We start from the raw sequence: 27934 nt of genomic DNA, 5'->3' as shown, positions 1-27934 counted from the left end.
GGTGGCCCTGACGCGTGCGTCCTAGCGCAGAGTGGGGGGCGTGTGTGGGAGGAATAAATTTCTCTGTGATTGGTTGGTGCAGGATTTCAAACCGGAGCTGGCGGCGCGGTGCGGCTGTGCCGTTGGGTGAGGCGCGCAGCGAAGTGGAAGGCAGTCCAGGTGGGGCCCGGCGCCTGGGTGCTGCGCGACCAGGTGTGTCCTGCGCTAGATTGTGGTGGGAGGGAGAGCGTCGGCCGTGGTAAGGTTCCGCAGCCGCGGTAAGGTTCCGCCGCCGCGGGGTTGGGGGAGGAGGCCGTCGGCGGGAGTCCCTGCGCTAGGGCTTCCCGGGCCGGGGGCTTCGTTTTTTATGGCGTCGGGTTTTGGGGTGTGGCTTGGCAAGCCATTTTCTCCCCCCGCCTCCCAAGGGGCTTTCACTTAAATACAGAGTGTGGGAGTGGGTGGGGCCGTCTCCCCTCCCCCACACCCCCCTCCGTTTCGGAATAACCGGGCGTTTTAAGGTGAAAGCCCGTGTTTAAGGCCGGGCGAGCTGGAATGGAGCCCTGTCTCTGTTGGCTGAGGCCGGCCGGGCAATGACATCGCGCCCTTTCCATGACGATTCTTAACCTCATTTTACACCTTCGCGTACATTTCCGTTCACAGTTGTCTCCTTGATAGACGAAGGGCGTGTGCAAGAAAAGTGGGGTTGGTTGGCAGATAAAGCCTAAAAAGATAAAGAAATGTCATTATCTTTCTCTTTAATATGTAGGGTAAATAAACTTTCTTAGTTGTGGAAGGTGTTTAGAGAAGGCGCCTTCCTATAGCTTTATCCTCCAACAGGTATTTTTTAAAGTGCAAAGTGTGAGTAAAAGGGCTGAGGAGTGGCTCAAGTGGAGAGCACCTGCCTAGCAAGCGTGAGGCCCTGAGTTCAAACCTCAGTGCCACCACATTAAAAAAAAAAAAAGAGAAAAAGTGTGAGTAGAAGACAGTCATATTTGACCTTGAGGGAGTGTGCAGTTTATTTGGTGTGACAGAATTAAAAAAAGATAACTAGTGAATCTGGTAGGCACTGTTGGGAGTACTGTACACTTAGGGGTGGGGGTGGGGGTAAGCAGGGTCTGATATGTAACCCAGGCTAGCCTCCAGCTCCAGATCCTCCTGCCTCCACCTCCAGAGTAGCTGGGAATTACAGACATGCACCACCGGGCCCAGCTAGTACAGCTATTTTAGAAAATATTTTGGCAGTATTAAACAAGAGCCATAAAAGGGTTTTACACCCTGATGTAGTAATTGGAAATCTATTCTCAGGAACACAGTCACTTGGAGAAAAATACTGTCCATAGGGATGTTCATTCAGTGAGTATTTATTAATTAATTACCAAGTGTCAGGCACTGTTGTAGGCACCAGGGGCTCAGCATGAACAAAATGGATAAAAATCATCCTTTCTCAGAATTGAAACCATTGGGGAGCCAGACAATAAACAAAGTAAATATTAGATGGAGATAAGTGCATTTTGGAGCAAAGTAAAGCAGAGAAGTATTGGAGAAAAGGCTGCAGTTTTAAATGGGGTGGTTAGTAAAGACTTCACTGAGGAAATGACATGTGAATAAAGATAGGAAAGAGGTGGGGAAGTGACCACGAGATTCCAGGCAAAGGGGTAACTGGAAAACTAGAAATTATCTAAATAGCCAAAGAAGAGAATGGTTAAATGTTTTGTCCATCAAATGTTTTGTATTTAATGGAAGCATGATAGTAAAAAGTAAAGCACAAATTTGTATATAATTTATGATGACAACTGTATGATGTATGAGTGTATAAAGAGCAAAAGTTAAATATGGAGGTACATACAATTGTTTAGAGTGATGATACTTTAGTTACACCATTAAAAAAAATTCTTTTTCCAGCAGAAATTTAACACTAGGATAGGGCTGGCACATGGCTCAAGTGGTAAAGTGCACCTACCAAGTGAGAAGCCCTGAGTTCAGGAAAAAAAAAATTAGCACTATAAGACAGTGATTTTATATCTGCCAAAGACATCAATTTGTACTGAAATGGTGGTTAGGAAAGGCTTTAGTAATTTGGTAATACTCATTCTAGAACTTGAAAAATGTAACACTTAAGACTGAAAATAATTCACAGGAAAAAAAAGAATTTAGTATGTGGAACTTGTAATAATTTTATGAAAAAATCATAATTCACTCCTCTTTATTTTGGTTTTCATTAATGTTGAGTCAAGGACTATTTCTGCAATTGATGTATTCATAAGAACATTTGGTGGTCCTGGCACTAGTGGCTTAAGCCTGTAATCCTAGCTAATCAGGAGGCAGAGATCAGGAGGATCTTGGTTGGAAGCTAGCTCTGGGAAATAGTTCCCCAGACCCTATCTTGAAAAAACCCTTTAAAAAAATAAAGGGACGGTGGAGTGGCTTAAGGTGTAGGCCCTGAGTTCAAATCCTAGTACCATTGAAAAAACAAAACAAAATAAACATTTGGTGGGGAGCTGGGAGCTGGGGATGTGGCTCAGTGGTAGAGTGCTTGCCTACCACCTACCAAGTGTAAGGCCCTCAGGTTCAATCCCAAACACTGTTAATACAACAGTAAAAACAAACAAAACCAAAACATTAGAGAAACCGTTTGATCTTAAGATAGTATTTCTTCTCCTGCCTGTTGGATAGAGACTTTTGGTGTGGACATTTGGGGAAAAGTATTGTTCTGACATGCAAAAGAATCTTGTTATTGAGGTTGTCTTTGGGAATGGTTTTCCTTGGCAGCGGGAAACCTATATTGTTAATTTCTTGGGTGTCTCTAGATTACCAATGTTTGTGATAATGTTTTTCATTAAAACACTTGGCTGAAAAACTCAAGTAGTCTTCCATTGCTTTGTCTTAACAATATTTAACACCCTTGATGCATCTAAAAAACCCGATGTGTAGGTTTCTTAATAATGTTTGTAGGAGGAGGAAGAAGATAGACTTTACCCTGCAGTAAGATCTGTAATAGTATGTTATTCTGAAAGACTGTCTGTCTCTTGGTTGGGTGATTGAAATTAAATTGGAGGCTCAAAGCAATCAAGGCAATCTGAGACTCTTTCTTAGTGTTGTCAAATTGCTCCCTTAGGGATACTCACAGATTGGGAATCTGTAACATAGTGACTTTTCCACCTTTGGGGCCCCCCATCAATAACAGCTGAGATCCTCTAGCACCTTTTGTTTAAAGTGCTTCACAAACTGATTTCCTTGCTGCACACAGGGATCATTTCAGCTTTCCCAAAAGGCAGCAGCCTCTGTTGTGAAAAGTGACAGCTGTTTTACAGCTGCAAAGCAATGCACTACAATATGACTCTGTTTTCCTTTCCATTCACATTAGTGTATCTCCTAGCTATGGAGCTAAATAATAAAGGGAAAGGAAATAAGCATGAGGGTGAAAATGTGACCCAGCAAGAAAATTAATACCAACCTCAGTTGACATTGAATAGGGATGAGTAAATTTTAGCTTTTTGGAGTTACAATTTGGCTAAGGTATCAAGAGTTAGCAGTGTTGCAGAAAGATATTTTCATCACCTATAAATAATTGCTGAGAGTCACTTCTGTAGAATATTAATAAAAATATATGGTCCCCTATCATATAAAGAGAAAAGTATTATATTTTGCTCCTGCATTTTTTTTTATTACCCTAAGTAAACCTATATTAGAGGAAAAGCTAAGTCTTTTCAGAAGCAATAAGCCTTACCTAGAACAGCTTGCTTTAAGAGCCTTGACCTGGTAAAATTTTTCTATTGCCTTGACTCCCTCTCCCGCCCCCCCCCCCACCTCCCAATACTGGAGTTTGACTCTGGGCCTGCACCTTGAGCCACTCCACCAGCACTTTTTTGTGATGGGTTTTTTTGAGATAGGGTCTGGTGAACTATTTCCCTGGGCTGGCTTTTGAACCATGATCCTCCTGATCTCTGCCTCCTGATTTGCTAGGATTCTTGGTGTAGCTACTGGCATCCGGCTATGTGCATCATTCTTTGTATGACACGTTATAATTTGGGGGAGTTGTCTTAGAATGTCTGCAATATATATGGTCTGATAATTTCATAACATTGTAAGCTCAACATTCAAGGTCTTTGAACTTTAGTTGTCCATTGTCTGTAAAACAAAGGTTAAGTTAATCAAATTCACTTAAAGAAAAAAAAATGTGAAATGTAAGTTTAATGCCCAAATCACTTCAAAGTCACCTAGTAAACACTGTTTTCCTTTCTAGCTTTATAGTACTGTTTAAGAAAATAGTCTGAAATTCTGAATTTATCCTATGGGGTGACAGCCTAGACTATGTAGGGAAAATTGCTAGATTTTGTAATCATTGTTCTAGGATATAATTAAGATCTATCAGATACAAAACAAAACAAAACAAAAAATCCACTTTGTACTTTCAGATGAGATCAGGCGTGTTCAGAGTGGTACTTTCACATGAACAGTATTTTTTGATAATAAGGTTCAATTTATGTGTTATAAAATTTTTACCTACATTAATTTAAAATTTTCTGTGAAGTAAGTTGGACAAATAATTGTTTCCATTTTATAGATGGGTCTCAGAATTTAAGTAATTTACTAAAGGTTATGCTACTGGCAGATAGAAAAGCTAAATCCAAAAACTTCTGCCCTACCCTTCTCTCTCTCTTTTTTTTGGTGGCACTGGGAGTTTGAACTCATGGTCACATGATTGCTAAGCAGGCACACTTACCACTTGGTCACTTGAGCCATTCTGCCAGTCTTTTTTTTTTTTTTTTTTTTTTTTGTGATAGGTTTTTTTGAGATAGGGTCTTGTGAACTATTTGCCTGGGGCTGGATTGGAACCATGGTCTTCCTGATCTCTGCCTCCTGAGTAGCTAGGATTATAGGCGTGAGCCATTGTGCTTAGCTCCTATCCCTCTTTAATTGTTGTTTTTTGTTTGGCTCTATATTACATAATAATTAGGAGATTGGATTTTTTTTTTTTTTAGTGGTACTGGGTTTGAACTCAGGACTTTGAGCTTCCAAAGCAGGTGCTCAACCACTGGAGCCATACCTCCAGTCCATTTTGTCTGGTTACTTGGAGATGGGAGGGTCTCATGAACTATTCACCCAGGCTGGCCTCAAACCATGATTCTCCCGATTGCAGCCTCTCAAGAAGCTAGGATCACAGGCATGCCACCAGCACCCAACTGGAATAATTTTTTTTTTTTTTTTTTTTTTGTGCTGGTTGTACTTGGGTTTAAACTTTGGGCTTTGCTGGAAATTCTCTTAACAGAAGTATCACGGGTGTGTGTGTATATTCTTTGACTTCCATTTATCAAGTATTTATTTTGTTTGTAAGCATCATGTTAAATCTGAATGTGTATGTCACCTAGTAGTGCCAGATACAAGGTTTCTGTCCTCAAATTTGTAGTCTTCCTGCAACAGAGGAATATCATGTGTTGAGGGAAGAATAAAAATTGATAATTAGATTATTTGTGAAACTCTAAACATGGAGACCATGAAGATCTGACAGAGCTAAGGATTATCTCTTTGTTAATAACAGTGTTAGGAGTTTAGTTAAATTTTCTAGGTACTGTAATAGGCATCAGTGGAGGAGAACAATGTAGATTGCTCTTTGTTATATGTATATCTGTTGCTGTGGTAAAGAGATGTCCCCATGTAGGTTGTCTGAGTGTTCAGTTTTTTTCAGGAATCAGATTCGTGTCTTCAAGAGACTGCTGACCTCTAGTCCTCATTTCAGGGAGTACTATACATAAAGAAAATAAAAATAATGGACTAAAGGAACTTAAGAATCCAGCACCAGTGGCTCACACCTGTAATTCTACCTACTCAGGAGGCAGAGATCAGGAGGATCGAGGTTCAAAGCCAGCCTGGGCAAATAGTTCTTGGGACCCTATCTTGAAAATACCCAACACAAAATTGGGCTGGCAGAGTGGCTCAAGTGGTAGAGCATCCACCCAGCAAGAGTGAGGATGTGAGTTTAAACCCAGTACCACCCAATAAATAAGTAAATAATAAGAAAAAAAGGAACAAACTTGAGAAAATGAATTTTTTTAAGGGGCATGTCTCCATCTATTTCTTCTGCTATAATAAAATGTTGTAGACTGGGTAATTTATAAATAAAGACACTTATTTTTCACAGTCTGAGAAATCCAAGGTAAAGATGCCAGCAGATTCAGTCTCTCTCTTTTTTTTTTTTTGTGGTGCAGGAGTTTGAACTCAGGGCCTTGTGTTTGCTACACAGGCACTCTACCACTTGAACCTCTTCACCAACAGCTTCATTCCCTTGAAAGAGTCTGTTTTCTGCTTCTAAGGTGCCTTCTTGCTGTCTCCTCACATGGCAGAAGGGCAGAAAGGCCCAAAAGGTTCCTTTAAGCCCTTTCTTAGGGCATTAATCCCATTCATATCCCAATCATCTATTAATTCTACTGCATTGAGGTTAAATTTCAGGGTGAATTTTGAAGAGACAAGCATTCAAATCATAGAGAGGATTAAGAGTCAGGTCTTGGATGTTGGAGGTGTGGCTCAAGTGGTAGAGTGGAGACACCCTGAGTAAAAACCCCAGTACCACAAAAAAAAAAAAAAAAAAAAAAGGTGGTATTGTCATTTAAGACAAAAACTGTGATGGTGGCTCAAGCCTGTGATCCTAGCTACTTTTGAGGATTGTGATACCATAAAAATCTGTACTGTAAAAATTGTGGCCATGTAAAAAGTTCACAAGACCCCCATCTTGTGCAGGTGACCTGCACCTCTCATCCCATCTTAGGGGGGAGCATAAATAGGAGGATCAAGTCTGGCCATGCAGAAAGCAAGACCTATCTCAAAAATACTCAGTGCAAAAGGGCTGGGGGCATAGCCCAAGTAGTATAGAACGCCTACTTAGCAAGTTCCAGGTCCTGAGTTCAAACCCTAGTGTTGCCAAAAAACTCCAGAAATTTTTTTTTGTTGTTGTTTTCCTTTCAGTACTGGGGCTTGAACTCAGGGCCTTGAGCTTCTGGGCTTGCTAGACAGGTGATCTACCACTTGAGCCACTATGGAACCCATGGAAAAAATTTTTTAAAAACCAGTTTTTAGTATCCTCTTGTACAGAAGTTTCAGTATATACAGATGATGTTGAGAAACCAATATCCCACATTAAAATCACTGATTAGGATCTTCCATTTTTACTGGAGTCAGAGGAAATCATCATTTGAATCAACTATTGAACGTCCTGCCCTGTGGCACTTGAGTGTGTTTCTTTTTGTTAAATCCATGGGTATCTTCCTGACTTCGAGATCTCTTCCTACCGGTTTTAATGCTATTCTTTTGATTTTTCTCTTAGTTTAGAGAAAGATCTTTGTAATAAATTTGTTGGTCTGGTTGCTTAGCAGCTTGCTATGATTATGTAGCTTGGAACAGATACATTGCCATTTGAAGATCTTGGTTTCCAGCCTTGAATTAGGTATACATTGCATCCAAGCTTGGAACTGAAAGATTTTTTTCCCCCACTATTACAGCAATTGTCCAATGAGTACAAGTGAATATTTCTATAACATTTAATAGAAAATATATTTGTGTTCATATTTTTTTGTTCTTTGTGGTTTTTTTCCTTTCTTGCCAACATAGCTTATGGTACATTCTTACAAACATTGCAAAATTACTAACCATTCCTAGTAGAGTTCTGAAAATTTTATTTAGATCTATGAAATAACCACTTGGAGTAGAATGTTGAATAGTAGAGAAAGGAATACTATTAATGGCATTTCTAAGGGCATTCTATTTTCATGTGAAATTTGAGTTTATTTCATTTTTTTGGTAGTTTTCATAACATTCACTGAGTGTCTTTCTTAACTGCTAAATGAAGATCTTATTTCCTCAAGGTGTTCCCAGTTAAAGTCTATTTGGTATGGAACTGCCTGTAAGGACTGTATTTTTAGTGTAATAGCAGCAGGTCTTTGGAGGGAAGCATAAAGCCTGAAAATCACTAACAAGTGATTTTTTTCCTGTGCCCTTCTAACTGAAGGTGGTGTATTGTCTCTCTGATGCTGGAATGTGGTACAACATAATCCTTTGCCTATACTTAGTATAAATTTATTAGACATAGTCCCTGCACGTGGTCCAGCACAGAACCCTGCATTACAGAAATAATTCTTGTGCTGCTGAGCTGGCAGTTTCCCCACTTAATCACTCGTGTGACATCATCTGTGCCATTGGTAGGAAATGTGCTGACCCTGTCCTGCATTTTAAAAGGCAGTTGCAACAGGACATTAGCTAAAAATGAAACTAAAGATAAACCTTTTAAGTTACATTGTAGGTCTTCAAAGTTCAGAAGGATTGAAGTAGCAAAAGTGTTGTATTAATAGGTTTAACTTGAAGAAACCATGTTTTGTAGTTGGTTACCTTGTAATCAACTGACATGCTCATTACTAATTGCCCTCTTCTCAGCACCAGACTGATAGTTGGGTGGGAGTAAGAGGAAGAAGGCAGGGAAGGGGATTTATCTTCAGAGGTCTGAAATGGTTTTCTGGTTTTCAAGTGAGTCTAAAACATTCCAACTTTGTTTTTATAATAAGGATCACACAAAAGAAATATCATCTGTTGACTTGAGAGCCTTATAATGGTACTTACAAGTGAAAGAGCCCAGGTGTTGGTCACTGATGATTATAGTGGATTGCTACTGAATCTTTTGTCACCAGAAGAAGGCAGGACCCCTAATGTGTATTTGGTTTCTTGGCAGAAAGATGGATACTACAATGCTGAATTTGCGGAATCTGTTTGAGCAGCTTGTGCGCCGGGTGGAGATTCTCAGTGAAGGAAATGAACTCCGTAAGTCATTCTGAGCTGGTCTGTGCAAAAAGTAAAAACAGATTTCAGATTTGAGTTTTCTACAAAACTGAAGTGCATAGCAATCTTAAAAGTTGCTTTTCTTTCACCTAAAAAGCAGGTGATGTTCACACATGGTCAAAGCTTCGTGGGCGCTCATTCTAAAAGGGCACTAAATTTCTTTCTATAGCTGCTCTTAAATGGATTTTACCAATTGTTTTCATTGTTAAGGTTCTCTTCCATTGAATAGTTGGCACTGGTTACCAATTTCATGTTTGTACCATGAACTAGAAAATTTTGAATTTCTAAGGATGTTGCCTTTTTCATTATTCTGGCCTTTTTTGTGTTCTATAAAGCATTTCTTTTTGAAGGCGGGACTACGCATCTACTTTTACCTACTTTATACATAGTAATAAGGGATTTAGGTAGGGTGGAAAGTTGGGGAAGAAAAGGAGTTGCTGATAGAAGGGTACAATCTGTGAAGTAATTAGCAAGAAAGGGAAGTGGGGCTGGTAGCAAGGGATCCCTCTCCTACTTCAGACTTTTTCAGTAATAATCAATTTAGTAAGTATTGCTCTCAAGTCAGCCTCACTTGCATAGAAGTAATGCAAGAACTGTGTCTTGAACTTTTCTTTATTTCCATAGTATCTAGTACGGCATCTTGCTTATGCCATTCAATATTTTTTAAAATTGATTGATGCTTTTAATAGCACTTACCCACTTACAGGCCTTTCAGAACAGTATTCTATTTTCTCTCTCTAATAGCTGTTGCATGACCCTGTCATCTGGTACTAGCTCAGTAACCACAATGGCATACTAATCAGGCTTCTCTTTGAGGTCACATCATCTCAGAAGATGGATTACTATGGAGTTTAGTGGGGAAGATGTAGAATAAGTGATCTTTTTTTGGGGGGAGGCAGTACTGGGGCTTGAACTCAGGGCTACTTGAGCCACTGCACTAGCCCTTTTTTGGGAAAGGTTTCTTTGAGATAGGGTCTCAAGAACTATTTCCCTGGCTGGCTTCAAACCATGATCCTTCTGATCTCTGCCTCCTGAGTAGCTACCAGAATAAGTGATTTTATTTATTTATTTATTTATTTTTATTCATATGTGCATACATTGTTTGGGCCATTTTTTCCCCCACATCCCCTCCCCTGTCCCCTCAGAATAAGTGATTTTAAAACTTAGGTTCGTTCAGCAAATATTTCATGAGGACCTATCAAAGCCTCTAGTGCATGTTGGCTTGAGGGAAAGGCACAACTACATGACTTTTTGAAAGAAAGTAGGGTTTGAGTTGAGTCTTAGATGTAGGGTTGGATCCCAACAGGCAGAGATGAAATGTGTTTTAGGTCAGGCAACAACTTGAGTGGAGGCAAGAGGGTTTGAGGGGAATCAGAGTAATGGGGAATGACATAATCAGCACTGTGCTTTGAGAAGATTACTCTGGCAGAGGTGCAGATGGCATTAGAGGGGAGGCTGGGGTCTGACTAGGAAGGAAATGGTTGCTATAGTTTAGGAAAGAGGCAATAAGAGGGATTCCGTTCTTAACTGGAATGGTGCTTGTGCGATGGAAACAAAGGAAAATGGGTAGAAGAGATTGCAACGATAAGACCTCTAGGAGGAGACAGTGATAGGATGTAGGGGCCAAGGGAAGAGTCTGAGGTTTAGAGTCACAGTAACTAGTGTTGGTTTTTAACTTGTTTCTCTGTTTCTTCATCTTTAAAATAGGAATTTAAATGTTTATCTTCTTTGTGGGACTGCTGTGAAGATTTGGGGATACATGGAAATACTAGCTGTGAAAATGATTTGGGAAGCATTTTCCCAAAGCTGGGCACCTGTGGCTCATACCTATAATCCTAGCTACTTGGGAGGCAGAGATCAGGAGGATTGAGGTTCAACGCCAACACAGGGAAATAGTTTGCAAGACTCTATCTCGAAAATACCCAACACAAAAAACAGGGCTAGTGGAGTGGCTCAAGTGGTAGAGTGCCTGCCTAGCAAGCCTGAGGCCCTGAGTTCAAACTCCAGTGCTGTCAAAAACAAAAAACAAAGAACGGCCCCTCAAACAGGACATTTGTTTTTACAGATCCTTTGTTGTATAACCAAATCTGTAGCTTCCCATTGATTTCTATTTTATAATAGAGGTGGATTGTCCCCCCTTTCCAAATTTCTGACTTAGAACATTGGTGGTTTTTGTTTTTGTTTTTGTTTTGTTATTTTGGCAGTACTAGGGTTTGAACTCAGGGCCTCTTATTTTCTATGCAAGTGCTCTACCACATGAGTTGTGTCCCAGTCCCAGAACATTGTCCCAGTCTCTGTCCTAGAAAACAGTAAAGTTACTCAGTGTTTTCTAAACTCTAAAATCTCCTTTGTATTACTACCTAGTGTCTATCTTCTTAGATCCTAGGAACATCCCTCCTGCCTTTTGTCCACATAGTCCTTGACTCCTTATTCTTACCTTTCATTTTGCCTTTCATCACAACTTCATTCCTCTCTCTCTTTTTGTTTAGTTTTTGTAAACGCTAAGTCCAAGGTTAATAAAGATGAGAATGAAAGCTAGTATTCAAATAAAATGACTAATAGCCTAAATATTTTGTTTTCTTTGTTTTCTCCAGTTTATGTGGCTTTTATCTTCTATTTTTATTTTGTTATAAGCTGCCTGAACGTTTTTGATATTGGTATTTAAATTAGGAATAGGTGTAACCTAATATTTAGCAGGTACCTATTGTGTGTTAATGGCATACTAGATTTGTGCTACACTGTGTATAACTGGATATCAGTTATAAAGCATAAGTGTCATGGTACTTGCTATCAAGAAGATTATGGTGTGTTAGTTTCAGAGACAAGATTTTTTTTCTTGTGATACAAACAGTAGTACACAAATCAAAATAAATATTTAGAATGTCTAGAAGGATTTAATGTGGAGCAAACTGATTAGGAAAGTATTCATAGAGCTCATGGGACTTGAAAAATGGGTATGAAAAGAATAGGTAGGGCATTCCACTTGCAGTGGCTAGCTTGGTCACAAATGAGAAGGCAGAAATAAGTATGGGTCTGTTGTGGGAACAGGGACAGACTGGTTTAACCAGAGAAGGTGCAACTTCTTTCTTGTGTGGTGGTGGGAATGGTGTTTGATTAGATTGGTAAGGTGGGCTTGGATACCTGGAGTTTAATTTTGATCTGAACAGCAACTCTTCATTCACTTAACAAATATTCAAGTGCCTACTATGTACTAGGAAGGGTGCGAGACACTGGAGATAAAAGAGCAAAGGGAGATACAGGTTCTTGCCCCTAAGAAGCTCAGAGGGTAATGAGAAAGACATAGGGAAGAACCTCTCCAAAGGCCCCATAGGGGCCTTCAGTTCACCAGAGGGTGGTGAATTGAAAAAAAAAGATCAGAATTTTTCTGGAACCATTTAAATCAGTTTGCTGGCTATAAACCAAATCTTGTTGTTTTTTTTTTTTAAAGAATCAACGATATCCTCAATTCATTTTAATGAAATTTCTTCTGTTTGGTAAACTTCATAGTTTAGTATATACATAGCTCTTTAAAGCAAGTAATTTAATGAATCTTTTTAATGTATTTCATGAGCAGGACTGGTAACAAGCTGAATTGTGATTCACAAATGGACCCTCCCCCACAAAACAAATAAACAAACATGTTTTTGTTTTGAGACAGGGTCTTGCTGTGTAGCCCAGCCTGGGCTAGTCTTGAACTTGTAATCCTCCTGCTTCAGCCTTTAAAGTACTAGATTGCAGGCGTGTGCCACTACGACCAGTTCAAAAAATACCATGATCTCTAGCATCAACTTTTTTTCCTACCTGTAGTCCAAAGTACCACAGATACTTTTCTGGGGGCAATTGGGATGGTATTAGGATTTGAACTCAGGGTCTTGTACTTGTCAGGCAGGTGCTGTACCACTTGACCCATGCCCCACAACCCCAAAGTACCTTTTAATCCAGTCTTAGCAAATTTTGTTCATAGCAGAATTGTACATAAAAGCAATATCTTCACCAGTGCAGGTGTACTGGTTTGGGTTTAACTTAAACAAAGCTGAACCAGTTATTTAATGTTTTGTATTATTAGAATGAGAATTCCTTTCTTGAAACGAACTCATATTTTGTTTGGTTTGGTTTCTGTCTTCATCTAGTTCAGTTAAACCTACAATGTATGCCAGTTAACAGTGAATAAGAATTGGGATAAATGATCCAAACATTGTATGCACATATAAATAAAAGAAAAACAAAACAAAACAATGAATAAGAATTGAAGAATTAGTAAGATTTCACAAAGAAATACCTAAAGAACAAAGAAACAAGCAAAATCAGGTTGAATGGAAATCTTTTCCATTCTCAACTTGCTTTCAGTTCAGTAAATACTCAGTTGTATATGTAAAAATATGTTTAGAAATGCCATGTAATTGACTACTGTGGAGCTAGAAAATATTTAGACTGTGTAGTTGAAAAGTGTTTCCTGTTATTTTTTGAAATCATACATTACAAAAGGCTACAAGTCATAAGTGAATTGCTTAATGAATTGTCCCAAGTGAATATGGCCAAGTAAGAAACTCCTGTTTAAGATTTTTTCTTGTGAATCTATAATATTGAAGTAATAAATCTGTAAAATATGTTGTTTTTTTTCTTTAAATGAAAAAAAAAGTAATATATTCCAGACTTTTAACTAGGCCAGTATATTGTTTAAAATTCCTTGCGTGATAATACTTTATTTTTTGATCCTTGATATTTTCATTGTCCAAAATAGCTATGTCATAATGTCCTATTTTGATACAATTTATTTTCTAAAAAACTAAAGTGTCCTTATGACTTGATTTATTTGTTTCTTCCTTTTTTTTTTTTTTGTGATACTGGAGTTTGAATTCAGGGTTTTGTGCTTGCTAGGGTTTTGTTCTCTGTTTCAGCCATGCCTCCAGCCCATGACTTATTTCCTTAGAATGAATTGATACCTAATTTATAAGTTTGGAATTTAGTCATTAAAATTGCCTTAAAAGGACATACATTGTTTCTGTACTCAGGTTAAATTCAAATAGGAAAAATGTCCTTACTACTTGAGACTCTCCTACTTTTGTGTAAATGTGGCCTACTTTCAGCTGTAAACTGGGTTAGTTTGACCAGCAGCAGATATACACCTGGGAACATTCCTCCATGATGTTGGTGGAGAGTGAGGCTTAGAGATAGATTGAGGTTAACTAGAAAATTGTAAGACACTTTCGCAAATGCTTTGTAAAAGAACAGTATTCACCAATAGCAGATGGTAAGAATGAGTGCCACCAGGGTTATCTTGCTCTGAGGTGCTGCCTCGAATGTGATGCTGTGTTTGCAGATGTTTGAAGAGTCCATTCTGTTATCAGTGACTTTCTAAGAGCTAGTGTGATCTCTCCTGTTTTTCCAACTGAAATGTTTACATACCCTTCAGGGCAATGTTAAACAGCAAAAGCAAATTGGCTCTTTATTTTCAAATCAATATTTGTATAATTATATAGCTGGATGGAATTGCAGGCTTAGACATCTATAATATTAATCTACATCTACTGGAGCATATTACAGCAGTTACCTTTGAATTTGCTGTTCAATGTCTATGGTGCAGCAATGTGTGACTATAAGGGAGGCTGTTTTTGTTTTATAGCTGTAACTGTCCTGGTGCATGACAGCTGCCCCAGAGGTATCCCCCTTTGATTGCCTTCTGTTCAGGAGCTTTCAGTGTTGGTGTTACATCTGGAGCCAGGTGACTAATGAGCTACATATTCCATAGCAGATGCCACTGGTAAGCCAAAAGTACCTGGCCTGTTGAATCAGGAATTGCTCTCCATAAAGCTCTCATCTAGAGTGACAGATGTATCCAGGATCTGCTCCCAGTTATTTTCAGCTGGATTTGCCCATAATTTATCTGGTTCCTTAATTATGTATTTGGAGTAAAGCTAACCATAGGGCTCATTTATTTGAGCACTTATACTCTGTTTGATACTTGAATAATTAAAATCTTCACCTTTCCTCAGAATTCATCCAGTTGGCGAAGGACTTTGAGGATTTCCGTAAGAAGTGGCAGAGAACAGACCATGAACTGGGGAAATACAAGGATCTTTTGATGAAAGCAGAGACTGAGCGTAGTGCTCTGGATGTTAAGCTGAAGCATGCACGTAATCAAGTGGATGTAGAGATCAAACGGAGACAGCGAGCTGAGGCTGACTGTGAAAAGCTGGTATGTATTCTTTTGTAGGGGGAAGGGAAGCATCAGTTGATGTTTCCACTTGCCAAATTTACCCAGTTTCTTCTTCCTCAATCAAAGAACTGAAAGCAACCTGTTCTTTGACATCTTGCCCATGATTGGAGCCAAAATTGCAGCTTTTGACTTCCTACTTGTCATAGTTTGAAATTAAAACTTATTTTCTCCTTTAGACTTGAAACTATTAATAGGCAATTTCAAATGAGAATTTAAATAATTAAAATGAAAGGGCTAGGGGTGTAGTTCAGTGGTAGAGTACCTGCCTAGCATGTGCAAGGTCCTGGGTGTTCAGTCCCAAGCACTGCAAAACAAAAACAAATAAACATAAACTCAAACCCAATTAAAACAAGGAAGAAAGACAGGGACATTGTAGTGTCCATCCCACATTGTTTATTATAAATGCTACTCAGAATATCTTTGTCCTTATATAGGTAGTTGTTCCCTTGTCATTGATACAGGCAAGGCAAGTCAAACTCTTCCCTTCATCACTGCTAATTCAGGGTAAAGGCTAGATGTATTGAACCAGTGGAGCAGTGTGACTGACATATAGCACTGTCATTTTGATGTGCCAGGGTTGGTTATGGTGCAAAGGAAAGCCTTTACTAGGAGGGACTAACCCATCTTGGTTCAGTGTTAGATGACCCAGTAAGCTCAAATTGTCTGGTTCCAGTGTGTTACAGCTTTGTATCCATTTTAAAGCATTTTGCTCCACCATTTAGAAAGGTTGGTACCTGCTTTGATCCATAGAAGGAGCCAATAATTGTCTTGATAAAAATGACAGTAAAGTATTTTTGCTATGTGAAATCTATTTTGGGACTCTCCTTTTGCATTAACCTCCTCTCAGAGGTTTAGCAGTTTGATCTAAAAGTCTTACAGCAGAAACACCACTCTGTTCTAGATAGAGTTCATTTTACTAGTCAGAAATCAGAGCTACAATCTGGGCTTGATGTGAATTAATATGCTATTGGTGTAGCTGCCTTCCTGAAGGCCCATTTACATAATGCTGTATTTTAATGTCTTTTGCTTGTCCCATAAATTTGAGGTGAAGCTTTCTCCTCTGGCTAGTTATGATGTTTTACTCTGCTTTGGTCTGTAGGAACGACAGATTCAGCTGATTCGAGAGATGCTCATGTGTGACACATCTGGCAGCATTCAACTAAGTGAGGAACAAAAATCAGCTCTGGCTTTTCTCAATAGAGGCCAACCATCCAGTGGCAATGCTGGGAACAAAAGGTGGGGGAACTGCATCTGTTGTTCTGATCATGAGCAACACAGCTGTCAGAAGTTCCTGTTATCTAAACTCTTAGATATACTGCTTCTGGAGTGTGTGCTGAAGAAAGCAGAAAACGACTTTGGGGGAAGGGTGGTGAGGAATAAAGGCAAAGGGACCTCCCTATTTCTTTTTCTTTTTTATCTCTGCTTAGGATTTTGTTTTACCATGGATAAAATTTTGATGTTGGTACTAAATTGCACATCAATAACTAATCCTGCACATTGCTAAGAAACCTAAAGGTGAAAGTGGCAGTTCAGCAATACTTTCATTGTTTACTCTCTAGAGACCTATCATAACTTTGAAGGGCTGCTGTGAGCCAAGACCAGACAATAATTTTGGTTCCATAGTATCGCTATTTAAAATAGTCTCAGCTAGGCTTTGAATTTAACACCCCCAATACAATAAGTAGGGAAAGGTCAGCACTCTTAGAGCTATTTATTTTGTTGCCTGGTTGTTTCATGGGGAATCTTTATAACTAAGAAGATGTACGGGCTTAATTTCTTAAAAGCCAATGCTAGGTTAATACTCTTTTGTAGAAAGCAGCCACAATTGGGATCAAATTAAACTTCACTTCTCTGCCTTGTGAATTTTTAGTAGCCTGTAGTACAAACTCAGCAGGGAGTAGCACCCACAGCCCTGGTTAGCTTTCATGTGCTGTTACAAGCCCTTTGCTGGAAAGCAACTGTGCTGCACTTGTGCTCTTATCCATACTCCCCAAGAAAACCATAAAAGACAGCCCACCACAGCTAAGGTATAAGCTTTAATTGTCTCCATAGAGAAGATAATGCTATGATTTTGCTCATGTTACGTGACCAGTGGGATTTTACATAACACAGTCTTCTCTGTCTAACACTGTATTTTGTTCATTTAGATTGTCAACCATTGATGAATCTGGTTCCATTTTATCAGATATCAGCTTTGACAAGACTGATGAATCTCTGGTAATAAACATTTGATTGCTAGAATTTTCTACTTTTCTTAACCCTGCTCCCTTAAGAGTATCTCTTCTGTTCACTCCTCTGGCCACCCTTTATTACTGTTTTATTAGTTGACATAGATTCTGAGCTAGCAATTTAAAATATAAATCTACACAAGCTATAAGAGACTGACTTATATGTTTATTTAGTTTCTGGAAGTGAGAATATGGAATTTGGAATTTGGCATGAGGTTGAGTTTATTTTAAGGATCTCTGTGAGCTGCATGTACTAATTGTATATCTTGACTTATTAAAGCCCCAGCTAGCAATTAAAAAAAAAAAAGCCAAGACTATATTCAAGCAAGGTTTATTTGTTTCTTTTGGGGTGAATAGATTTGTGCCTCATTTCTGAATTAGTTTGGTTCTTGAGGAATGCTTAGCCATATCTCACAATTAGAAGGAAACGAAGGTCCTGGGACTTCAGCCAGAAGAATGTGATGAGAATTTCTGGGCAGTATATAATGCTTTGATTAACATGTCTAGCCTCTTTGTTACCTTACTTTTATAGGGGCAGCACCCTCTCTTACCTCATGATGGTGTTTCTGCATAAAAAGTCATGTCCTGATATTTCAGTCTTTGGTATTCAGGAGACTAGCAGTTCATTGATTTATTTGTCTTTTCTGTTGGCTGGCTGTTCCTAGCAAACAAAACAATAAGTCAGAAGAAGTTATTGGTGGTTGATTTTCTAACATAGCAAAACAAATTACAATTACTTATTACATGGCTAAAAATTTTCTGGCAAATTCAATGTTTGACTAGGGGAAAAAAATGACCATTTTATGACATAAATATTAGGCAACTCCTTTTTAAATAAGGAATGATATAGAGTAGGTCTGGGATATATAATAAAACAAGAACTTATTAGCTGATTTGTGAGCCAGGCCTATGCTATAATACCTTTTGTAACTAAAGCACCATAAATTGGGAAAGTTAAATTCATTTAGGTGAGCTAAATTTTCTATATGCAACTGTTTCAAGATACTGCGTTTTCAGGGTTAGAGATACTAAAATGAATATAAATAATTAAAATAAATGAATTGAAACTAGACCACAGTAAAAGACAAATAATTCGTCACTGATGAACCTCTTTTAGTGCTGAAGGAAGAGGGATGATTGAGAGACAAAACCTAATCTTGAACTTTTTAAGTGGCAGTGTGGTACAGAACATCTGATTAGACAGTAGGAATCCCTTAAGGGCAAGAATCACATCTAACATGATTGGTATATTACCTAACATTTTGTAACTTCTAAAACTAATTACAACAATAATCAGAAATAAAGAACCAGGCACAGGAAATAATCATGACAGAAGTTGATTCTTTAACCTTTTCTTGTCTCTATAGTATTGATTCCTGATTCTATTATAATAGCTTCAATTTTTTAAAGAAAGCCCACTAACTTACTATATCTCTGTAGCTACAGCACTGGAGACCTTCCCAGTCAAATTGTAAGTTAGATAGTCTGACTCAAGAAGGCTTGCAAGTTTGCTATAAATTTATTTGCTATGGGGTTTACAGGAGACCTAATGAAAGAAATAAATTAATGTAGTGTAATTGTCAACAGGACTGGGATTCTTCTTTGGTGAAGAATTTCAGATTGAAGAAGAGAGAAAAGAGGGTATGTATGGTTTATTTTGCTTCTCTATAAAGTAACAAGAGTTTTCTTGCCTAGCATGGTGACTCACAGCTATAGTCCTAGCACTCAGGTGGCCATGATCATGAATTTGGAGCCAGCCTGGGCTACATAGCAAGTTTAAGACCAAGCTCTTATTATGTAGCTCAGGCAACATAGTAAGACCCTATCTTAAATAACCAAAAAATAAGAAAATTTTCTTTTTCTTTCCTCCCTTCCCTTTCCCTCCCTTCTACTGCTTAGCCATGCCCCCAGCCCAAAAAGTTTTCTTTGGAAATTTTGCCCTGATGCTGCATTCCCAACATGTTGATATAGCCATTGCTAAACACATATTACAAGAAAATTCATGCTGTAGGGCAATATTGATAATCCTTGAAGTAGTGAGTCAAGACAGAATTCTGTTCTATTTCATTAGTTTGGACTACATCTCCATTCATAGAGTAGAAAAGGATATACTTGAGTTTATTGTGAGTTGTCATATGAATTTTTATGCAGGACTTCTGTGCTCTAATACAAGCTTCAGATGAAATGTGTGTATAATAGGATATAGAGATCTATTTGTGTGTTCTTGTTTAGGATATTTGATGTGTTTCCAAAGACTTCATGTCCTCAGATAGGATTACAGTTCTACTTTTTCTGGTGCTGTCATCTAAATTTCTCCAAAGCTCAGTCCTCTTTTTCCACAGTACAGCGGGCATTTTTGTGTTTGTACAACTTATTTTTCATGTGGAAACAGGCAATAAGCAAAACTACATTGTTATTTACTGTAGCTCTGGTTCTTAGGACTTGCATCCAGTTTTCTGATGGAATAATTTTATCTTCTGTGCTTCAGATCTATGTGGTACTAAAGTTTTTGGTCTCTGCCTCCTTTCTAGCGCTCCAGTAGCCGACAGTTCGTTGATGGACCCCCTGGGCCTATAAAGAAAACTCGTTCCATTGGCTCCACAGTAGACCAGGTACTAAGTCAGGCCAGGAGAAACTGGGGTCTTGAATGCACCAGAGATTAGTGGCCTTACGCAGTAAAATGCCTGAGTCAACATGGCAGTGTTACTTTGAGAGATGTTTGGTGGGAATTTTTCTGTGTAATACGATCCTTATTATCCATATGAATGGAATTAGTATGGTTAAGTAAACAACTCTCAGCTGTAGGTTTGATTGTTTTTTGCTTGTATGTGTACTCTTGTTTTATATATATGTATGTGTATATATATATTTATATTTTAAGTATGAAATTTCAACTTAAGAATATTTTGGGCTAGAGCCATAAGTCGTCATCAAGACTCAAGAATTTTTCACTCTCTCCAAAATACCCCATAGTGGAGAGAAACTTAAGACACTTTATGTTCATCCTTCTTTCTGTTGCAGGGGAATGAATCCATAGTTGCAAAAACTACAGTGACTGTTCCCAATGATGGTGGGCCCATTGAAGCTGTGTCTACTATTGAGACAGTGCCATATTGGACCAGGAGCCGAAGGAAAACTGGTCTGTTAGGTTGTATAGTGTTGGGTGTGGTAGCTGTAATTCCCAGTTATTGGGAAGCTAAAGCAGGAGGATTGTGAGTTCAAGGACAGCCTGGGCCACATAACGAAGCCCTATCTCTTGTAGAATAATTAGCCTGTGTAAAACCACTGGTAAAATTCAATATATTTAGTTGCACTAGGAGTGTGGCAGCTAGGTAGAGTGGCTGCCTAGCAAGCATCAGGCCCTGAGTTCAAACCAGGAATGTATTGTAGTGGATAGTTTCTTACTGTTATCTACCAAAGAACAGAGATGTTTGTTTTACCTTTGGATAACTTGTCTGGTTTGTGCCACTGTTGGTTATGGTTATAGATTATTGCTTATCTATCAGTTATATTTTTTAAAAAATGGGACTAAAACTTAGAAGGAACAAAATACTTAAGACAAATCTTGAATTTGGTTGTTTTTAAGGTACTTTACAACCTTGGAACAGTGACTCTACCTTGAGCAACAGGCCAATGGAGGCAAGAACTGAGACAGACAGTTCAGGCACTCCACAGACTAACGGAGGGATGCGGCTGCATGACTTTGTCTCTAAGACGGTAAATCTGATGGCTCTGTTTCCTTTATGCATTTATTTGTTTGTTTAATTTATTGTGAGACAGATCTCACTATGTTGCCCAGGCTGTCCTCAAACTCATGGCTTGAGCCACCATTCCTTATCCTAAAATGAAGAGAATAAAATCCACTTCATAGAATTTTTGTGAGAATTACATTTTAAAAAGATGTAAAAGGCTTAAAAAGTTGTTTGTCAATACCAAGTGCTCAATTTATGTTGATTGATAATATTTTTATAATTCATATCACTGTGTTTCTTCTGTCCTGTTTCATCCTCAGGTTATTAAACCCGAATCCTGTGTTCCATGTGGGAAACGGATAAAATTTGGCAAGCTGTCTCTGAAGTGTCGAGATTGTCGGGTGGTCTCTCATCCAGAATGTCGTGACCGCTGTCCCCTTCCCTGCATTCCTACCCTGATAGGAACACCCGTCAAGATTGGAGAGGTATGACTCATGGGAACCATCATTGTATGACTTTTTAGCCTTTCATAGGCTTAATGTCAGTTTTATTCTAAAATTGTTGATGCCAAATATATTTTCTTCCATTAAAAATGAATAGAAATAGTTAAGTATTAACTTGTAGCAGAGTTTTGTTGGGGTGTGTCTATTCAATAACCTTTCTAAACCAAGCTCCTCTTCCCTCCCCTCTCTTTACTTCACTTCCCTTGTTCTCTCCCCTTCCTTCTTCATTTTCTCCTCTGGTCCCATCCTGTCCTATTTTGGAAAATTTCAGACATTTACACAGGCAGACAGATTAGTATAGTTAATCTGGTTCCTGTTGCTTAACTTCCATGATTACTAATTCACATCTATTCTTTTTTTTTTGATACTGGGACTTGAACCCAAGACTTCCCAATCTCAGTCTGCCTGAGCTACTGGTGCCCAGCCGAGAATAGGAATTTAAAAGTTGACATCATGTCCCAGCATGTGTGTTACTCTGGAAGTGGTTCTTTACACATAGTCTTCCTGTGAGTCTTAAGTGGTATGAATAATAATTTAAAGCCCTCTTTTTCAGGGAATGCTGGCTGATTTTGTGTCCCAGACTTCTCCAATGATCCCCTCCATTATTGTCCACTGTGTGAATGAAATTGAGCAGAGAGGACTGACTGAGGTAAGAATCAACCTAGGACAGGGTGAATCTGTTATTTGTGTTAGTAATCAGGAGGTTCTTAAATAAAAGTGTCATTTTGAAAATAGACAGGCTTATATAGGATCTCAGGCTGTGACCGGACAGTAAAAGAATTGAAAGAGAAATTCCTCAGAGTGAAAACTGTACCCCTGCTCAGCAAAGTGGATGATATCCATGCCATCTGTAGCCTTCTAAAAGATTTCCTCCGAAACCTCAAAGAACCCCTTCTGACTTTTCGGCTAAACAAAGCCTTTATGGAAGCAGCAGGTAAGAGCAGATTTTAATACTTGAATGTGAGTTCTAACAGGACTGGAATTTTTTTCACACTTTTTACTGTTTTATCCCTTGCCTATTATAATGCCTCAAACAGTAGATGCTCAACTAGTTTGTTGGTTGAATAGCTGCATCTGTGTCTCCCATGTCTGTTCTTTTCCTTTTTAAACTGTATAGGATATTAACAGGATTTGTTATTGTTGCTCTTGTTTTTTGGTCAAGTTGTAGGGTTTTTTTTTTTTTTTTTTTTCTGGGCAGTACTGAGGGTTGAACTCAGGGCCTTGCACTTGCTAGGAGGCGCTTCTACCACTTGAACCACACTTCTAGCCCTTACTATGTTGATTAATTTTGGTTAGGATCTTGTGTTATGCCTGGGCTTCCTGGACCTCAGTTCTCCTATTTATGCTTCTTCACATAGCTGGGGATGACAGGTACATACCACCACACCTAGCAATTGAGGTCTCTTGAAATTTTTGCCTGGGCTGGCCTTGAACTGCAATCCTTCTGATCTCCACCTACCAAGTAGCTAGGATTACAGGCTTAAGCCTTAGGTTGTCCTTTCAAAATTAGAAGTATCTTTGGTTCATTTTTCTTCCACCCTAAGTCTTGTCATCAGTCTTATAAAATATATCTTAAATTTTATACTTGTCAAGTAGTAAAAGTACTATTACCTTTCATGACATACTCTTCCCCCTGGAACATGATAAGCTTGTCCTGTTTGTATTTACGCCCTCTAAGTATGCAGTATGATCTTGATACAGGAGCTAGAGTGATCCTTTTTTTTTTTTTTTTTTGATGGGACTGGGGTTTGAATTCAGGGATTCATGCTTGTAAAGCAGACACTCTGTCACTTGAGCCATGCATCCAGTCCATTTTGCTCTGGTTATTTTGGAGACAAGGTCTTGAGAACTGTTTGTGCAGGCTGGCCTTAAACTGCAGTCCTATCGATCTCAGCCTCCCAAGTAGCTAGGATTACAGGTGTGAGCCATTGGCACCTGGTTATAGAATGGTCCTTTTAAAATTTTAAGTTAGATGATGTCCCTTTTGTCTATCTTCCAGTGCCAGATGTCACTTTCAGAATGACATCTACAGTCTTTAAAATGGCTCAAGAGATCCTGTGTGATTTGGGTCCTGTTACATCTCCAACACCATTTTGCTCACCACTCTTCCCTGCTCTTTTTGCTCTCATTATCCTGGAATTCTTGTATTTCTTAGAATGTACCAAGTTTACTCCTCACGTTGTCATCTACTGTTATCTCAGCCTCCACTGCTCTTCCTATATGGTTTGCTCCTTTATTTCTTTCAGGTTGCTCTTCAGCTATCTTGTTCTCAGGAATATCTTTCCTGACCACTTTGGCTAAAATAACAGCTCCCTTTACTTTCTAGCTTCTTGCTGTTGTATTTTCTTTAAAAAACAAGCAAACTATATATATATATATATATATATATATATATATATATATATATGCCTAATATTTATTTGCTTTTTGATTAAGGCAAGGACCTTTTTTTATCTGCTTTATCTTCAACACTTAAAACTGGTACATAGTAGGCCCTTAAGCATATCTTATGAATAAGTACCTTCTTGATAATTGTCTTTACTGCAGTTGTATGTCTGTCTTCCTAGCAAATGGGTTGCCCCATGCTTTCCCTAACTGCAAAGGTGATTTTTAAGAAGTTCTGACTTTAATATTGAGCTGTTGGCCAGTGTCCTGCTTGTTAATGAAACTGGAGTCTGATGAAGTCATGATCTTAATCAGAAGTTTCAGAAGCTTACTGTATAGATGAGACTTTGTGGTCAATAACTTGGAAGCCTGCTGTCAAGGGAAAGAAGGCTAGGCCTCTTGGTACTTTCTTTTCATTTACAGAAATCACAGATGAAGACAATAGTATAGCTGCCATGTACCAGGCTGTTAGTGAACTGCCCCAGGCCAACAGGGACACATTAGCCTTCCTCATGATTCACTTACAGAGGTGAGTACAGCAGAAACTTGTTCTGGGAGTTAGGGAATTTTCCAAGGAGAAGATAATGTGGGCTGGGTGTTAGGAAGTATGAGAGGTGAATTATTTTCTTGTAGAATTTCTATTTTAGTCTGCATTTAAGCAGAGGAGCAAGTCTTCTAATTTAGTACTCTTTTGCTCAGAGTGGCTCAGAGTCCAAACACTAAAATGGATGTTGCCAATCTGGCTAAAGTCTTTGGTCCTACAATAGTTGCCCATGCTGTGCCCAATCCAGACCCAGTGACAATGTTACAGGACATCAAGCGTCAACCCAAGGTAGGCATGTGTGTGTGTTTTATATATATAAAATATGTGAACTTGTGCAGTGTAACAACATGAGAAAATGATGAGAAATCAGCCGTGAATTTTGGAAGCTTGCAGACATGTTTGGTGCCTTTTAGGTGGTAGAGCGCCTGCTTTCATTGCCCCTGGAATACTGGAGTCAGTTCATGATGGTGGAGCAAGAGAATATTGATCCCCTGCGTGTCATTGAAAACTCAAATGTCTTTTCAACACCACAGACACCAGATATTAAAGGTCAGGCCTAAGTTGTGCTCCTTCAGGGACTTGATTCTCTTCAGTTTTGGTCATGTGCCCTCTTCCCTGTTTTTGCTATAGCTGTTTGAAATTCATATTCTTTGATAAAAAATTTAATCTTGAAAATTCTAACATTAAAGGAAAATTTGTACAGTCCTACCATTCTAATTTTTTTTCACTTTTCCATGTATTTTATTTTGGAGAGGGGAATAACTGAAACAAGCTAAAGGGATTCTGCTTGCTAGGCAAGCTCTTTATCACTTGAGTCTCAATCACATATTGCTTTTTCTTCCTATATAGATGCATATTTTTAATGTTGATGAAAATAATGGTTTAGATATAATATGTTCTTATTTCACTTAGCATATTGTGACAATTTTTTTGTTTCTATATAACCTTATCATTTTTAAGGTTGTAAGTGATAATTTATGTAAATGTTCTGTTAGGTATTGGCATTATTTTTCAATATTTTATGGTTACAAATATGCTACAGCTACCACTATATGTATATACGCCAATGATAAATTCTTGAGTAGGAATTAAAGAACTCAATCATGAGGGTTTTATTAAAGCTGTACATGTTTCTTGGTATGTTTTACTAACTTGATTTTTTTTTTTTCTTTTTTGGCAGAGCTGGGGTTTGAGCTCAGGCCTTGTGCTTGCTAGGTAGGCTCTTATCACTTGAGCCACACCTCTATCCCTTTTTGCTTTTTAGGTTTTTTTGTTTTTGTTTTTTTTTCTTTTTAGATAGGGTCTCCAGTTTTTGCCCTGGGCCAGCCTGGACCTTGTTCCCCTCATCTGCAGCCTCCCACCTAGCTGGGACCATAGGTATGCACCACCATGCCTTGCTTATTTGTTGAGATAGGAGTCTCACTATCTTTTTACCTGGGCTGGCCTTGAACCTTGAGGCCCCAGATTTCTGCCTCCCAAGTAGCTGGGATGACAGTGCCAATTTGATCTCTTAAAGTTTTTTGCCTAGTTATGTTGCCACCAACAGTTTTGTATAAATATGGTAGAAATTTCTTTTTAAGGAAGAATTTTGTTTTTTTCTAGTATACATAAAGATAAAATGTTCAGATGTTAGGTATATGAAGTTTAGAGTTTGAGAATGGTCTAAATGCGGAAGTGGATGTCAGCTATTCATCAAGTAGTTGGCCTGCATTGTTCAAAAGGTACATCAGTATGTTATGAAATGATGACAAAAATGATCTGTGAGATTTTGCCAAGTGTCTAACCTTAATTCTTACGTACTTCAGAAGGTAGTCAGCTTAAAACTGGCCATCTTCAAAGATGCTTTCTTCCCCCCCCACCCCCTTTTAAAAATATGTCTGAACTTTGAAGTGAGTTTACTGGGGCCTGTGACCACTCCTGAGCACCAGCTTCTCAAGACTCCTTCATCAAGCTCCCTGTCGCAGAGAGTCCGCTCTACCCTCACCAAGAACACTCCCAGGTGTGTAGAATTGACCCTCTCAGTAAAGAAAAATGACTCCTTTTCTAGCATATTGAAACTTACTGAAAGAAAAATTGAAGTAGATTTTAAACTAGAAACTAGACTTTAAAGGAAACTTGGAGCTGTAAGACCCCTTCTTAAGAAGGATCTGGCTGGGTGTAGTAGTTCACAGCTATAATCCCAGCAGTTGGGAGCCTGAGACAAGAGAATCACGAGTTGTAGGCCAGCCTGGGGTACATAGCAGCCAGGGCCTGAAGTTCTTTATTATTTCTGTCTTTGATTTTGGGTGGCCAAGAATACCTTATAAAATAGTTGCCTAGGTTTTCTATTTTTTGTTGATAATACCAGATAATATTATAGTTGTTTATTTCTCTCTCTCTCTCTCTCTCTCTCTTTTTTTTTTTCTTACAGATTTGGGAGCAAAAGCAAGTCTGCCACCAACCTAGGACGACAAGGCAACTTTTTTGCTTCTCCAATCCTCAAATGAAGTCACATCTGCCTGTTACTTCCCGGCATTTACTGACTGCAAGAAAAGCACACCTGTACTCTCTGCTCTGCAGCCTCCTGTACTCATTACTACTTTTAGCATTCTCTAGGCTTTTAATCACGTTTAATTGTGCATGAGGGTTTTATTAAAACTATATATATCTCCTTTTCTCCTCTGGTAATATAATATCAGCACTTTGTGCTAGTTGCTGTTGGGAGTTTTTAGATGGGAGGTCTTTACAGGGGTAAAAGGAATAATATAGAATTTGTTGTGATTCTCTTTGGGGCAAGGGGCATCCCTTTGGCCTAAAGCCAAATGATACTCATGGAATGACTTTTCTCTGGTGTTGCTTAGAACTAATTTCCATGAGACAGTGATAAAACATTACGTCTTTGGTAAGAACTTGTCTTGGTGGAGTGGGAGGACAGAGTAAAGAAAGGATTGGTCAGAGGATGTTAGGATGGCTCCTTCTCAGAACTTACAGTGCCCCTTCCCCTCGATGAATTGATCTGTAATGTGGAGCCTGCATTAAAATGGGATAGAACTAGTGGACAGAACTAGTGATGGGAATATGGTTCGCTTTAATTTGGCTTGATTAGGTTTTAATAGTATAAAGTGCCACAACCTTGTAAATGTGATACTTCAACTTGTACTTATCTATCATACTGTCTGATCTTTGGGTGATCAGGGTCAAAGCCAGTTTGTTCTTCTAAAGTTGAATTCATTCTGATGGCTGACCCTCTCACCCCTTGTCCGTTGGAGTCCTATTTTTAAAGATCAGTTTGCTGTCTATTTGGCATCCCAGCTAACAATTAAGAGTAGGCTGTAAGGGAAGATTGTCAATATTTCATGTGGGAAGAAAAGCCACAGTTAGTTTTGTCTTTGCACTTTGGATCCTGAATTTTCCCATGAAACATAGCCACATCTAGATAAATGTGAGCTTTTTCTCTTATTAGAACTATTTCCAATGTCTACAAAAATGATTTTCTTCTATAGAATGTTTCTGACTCATATTAACCCTTGTCTGTAAGACACATATTTGGCATACTATTTGGAAAAAAGTAAATAGCTTTTTCAAAA

The 27934-nt window shown here is 38.6% G+C and overlaps 1 protein-coding gene across 8 annotated transcripts; it reads left to right on the top strand.

Moving 5' to 3' along the window:
• Positions 1 to 12: 12 nt before the first annotated feature.
• On the top strand, positions 13 to 27934 carry Racgap1 (Rac GTPase activating protein 1). 8 transcript variants are annotated; one of them, XM_074083342.1, is made up of 18 exons: positions 13 to 159; positions 8693 to 8781; positions 14793 to 14995; positions 16116 to 16252; positions 17164 to 17233; positions 18832 to 18885; positions 19776 to 19856; positions 20266 to 20392; positions 20831 to 20961; positions 21257 to 21421; positions 21993 to 22088; positions 22175 to 22373; positions 24248 to 24353; positions 24524 to 24656; positions 24782 to 24917; positions 25665 to 25745; positions 26259 to 26367; positions 26779 to 27934. In XM_074083342.1, exons 2-18 carry the CDS (start codon positions 8697 to 8699, stop codon positions 26852 to 26854), a joined length of 1989 nt encoding a protein of 662 aa, XP_073939443.1. In that variant the 5' UTR covers positions 13 to 159; positions 8693 to 8696; the 3' UTR covers positions 26855 to 27934. The 8 variants fall into 8 exon arrangements, with proteins under 8 accessions (XP_073939443.1, XP_073939442.1, XP_073939444.1 ...); XM_074083341.1 differs by having other exon boundaries at positions 24 to 192; positions 8697 to 8781; XM_074083343.1 differs by having other exon boundaries at positions 24 to 238.

Source organism: Castor canadensis, chromosome 8, assembly GCF_047511655.1.
Source record: "Castor canadensis chromosome 8, mCasCan1.hap1v2, whole genome shotgun sequence".
NCBI classification, from domain to species: domain Eukaryota; kingdom Metazoa; phylum Chordata; class Mammalia; order Rodentia; family Castoridae; genus Castor; species Castor canadensis.
This window is presented reverse-complemented; position numbering and strand designations above follow the sequence as displayed.

Coding starts and splice junctions, on each gene's coding strand:
- Racgap1 (XM_074083342.1), top strand. CDS start 8,697: ATGGATACTACAATGCTGAATTTGCGGAATCTGTTTGAGCAGCTTGTG. Junction 16,253..17,163: donor GGCAATGCTGGGAACAAAAG/GTGGGGGAACTG, acceptor TTGTTCATTTAG/ATTGTCAACCATTGATGAAT. Junction 17,234..18,831: donor ACAAGACTGATGAATCTCTG/GTAATAAACATT, acceptor AATTGTCAACAG/GACTGGGATTCTTCTTTGGT.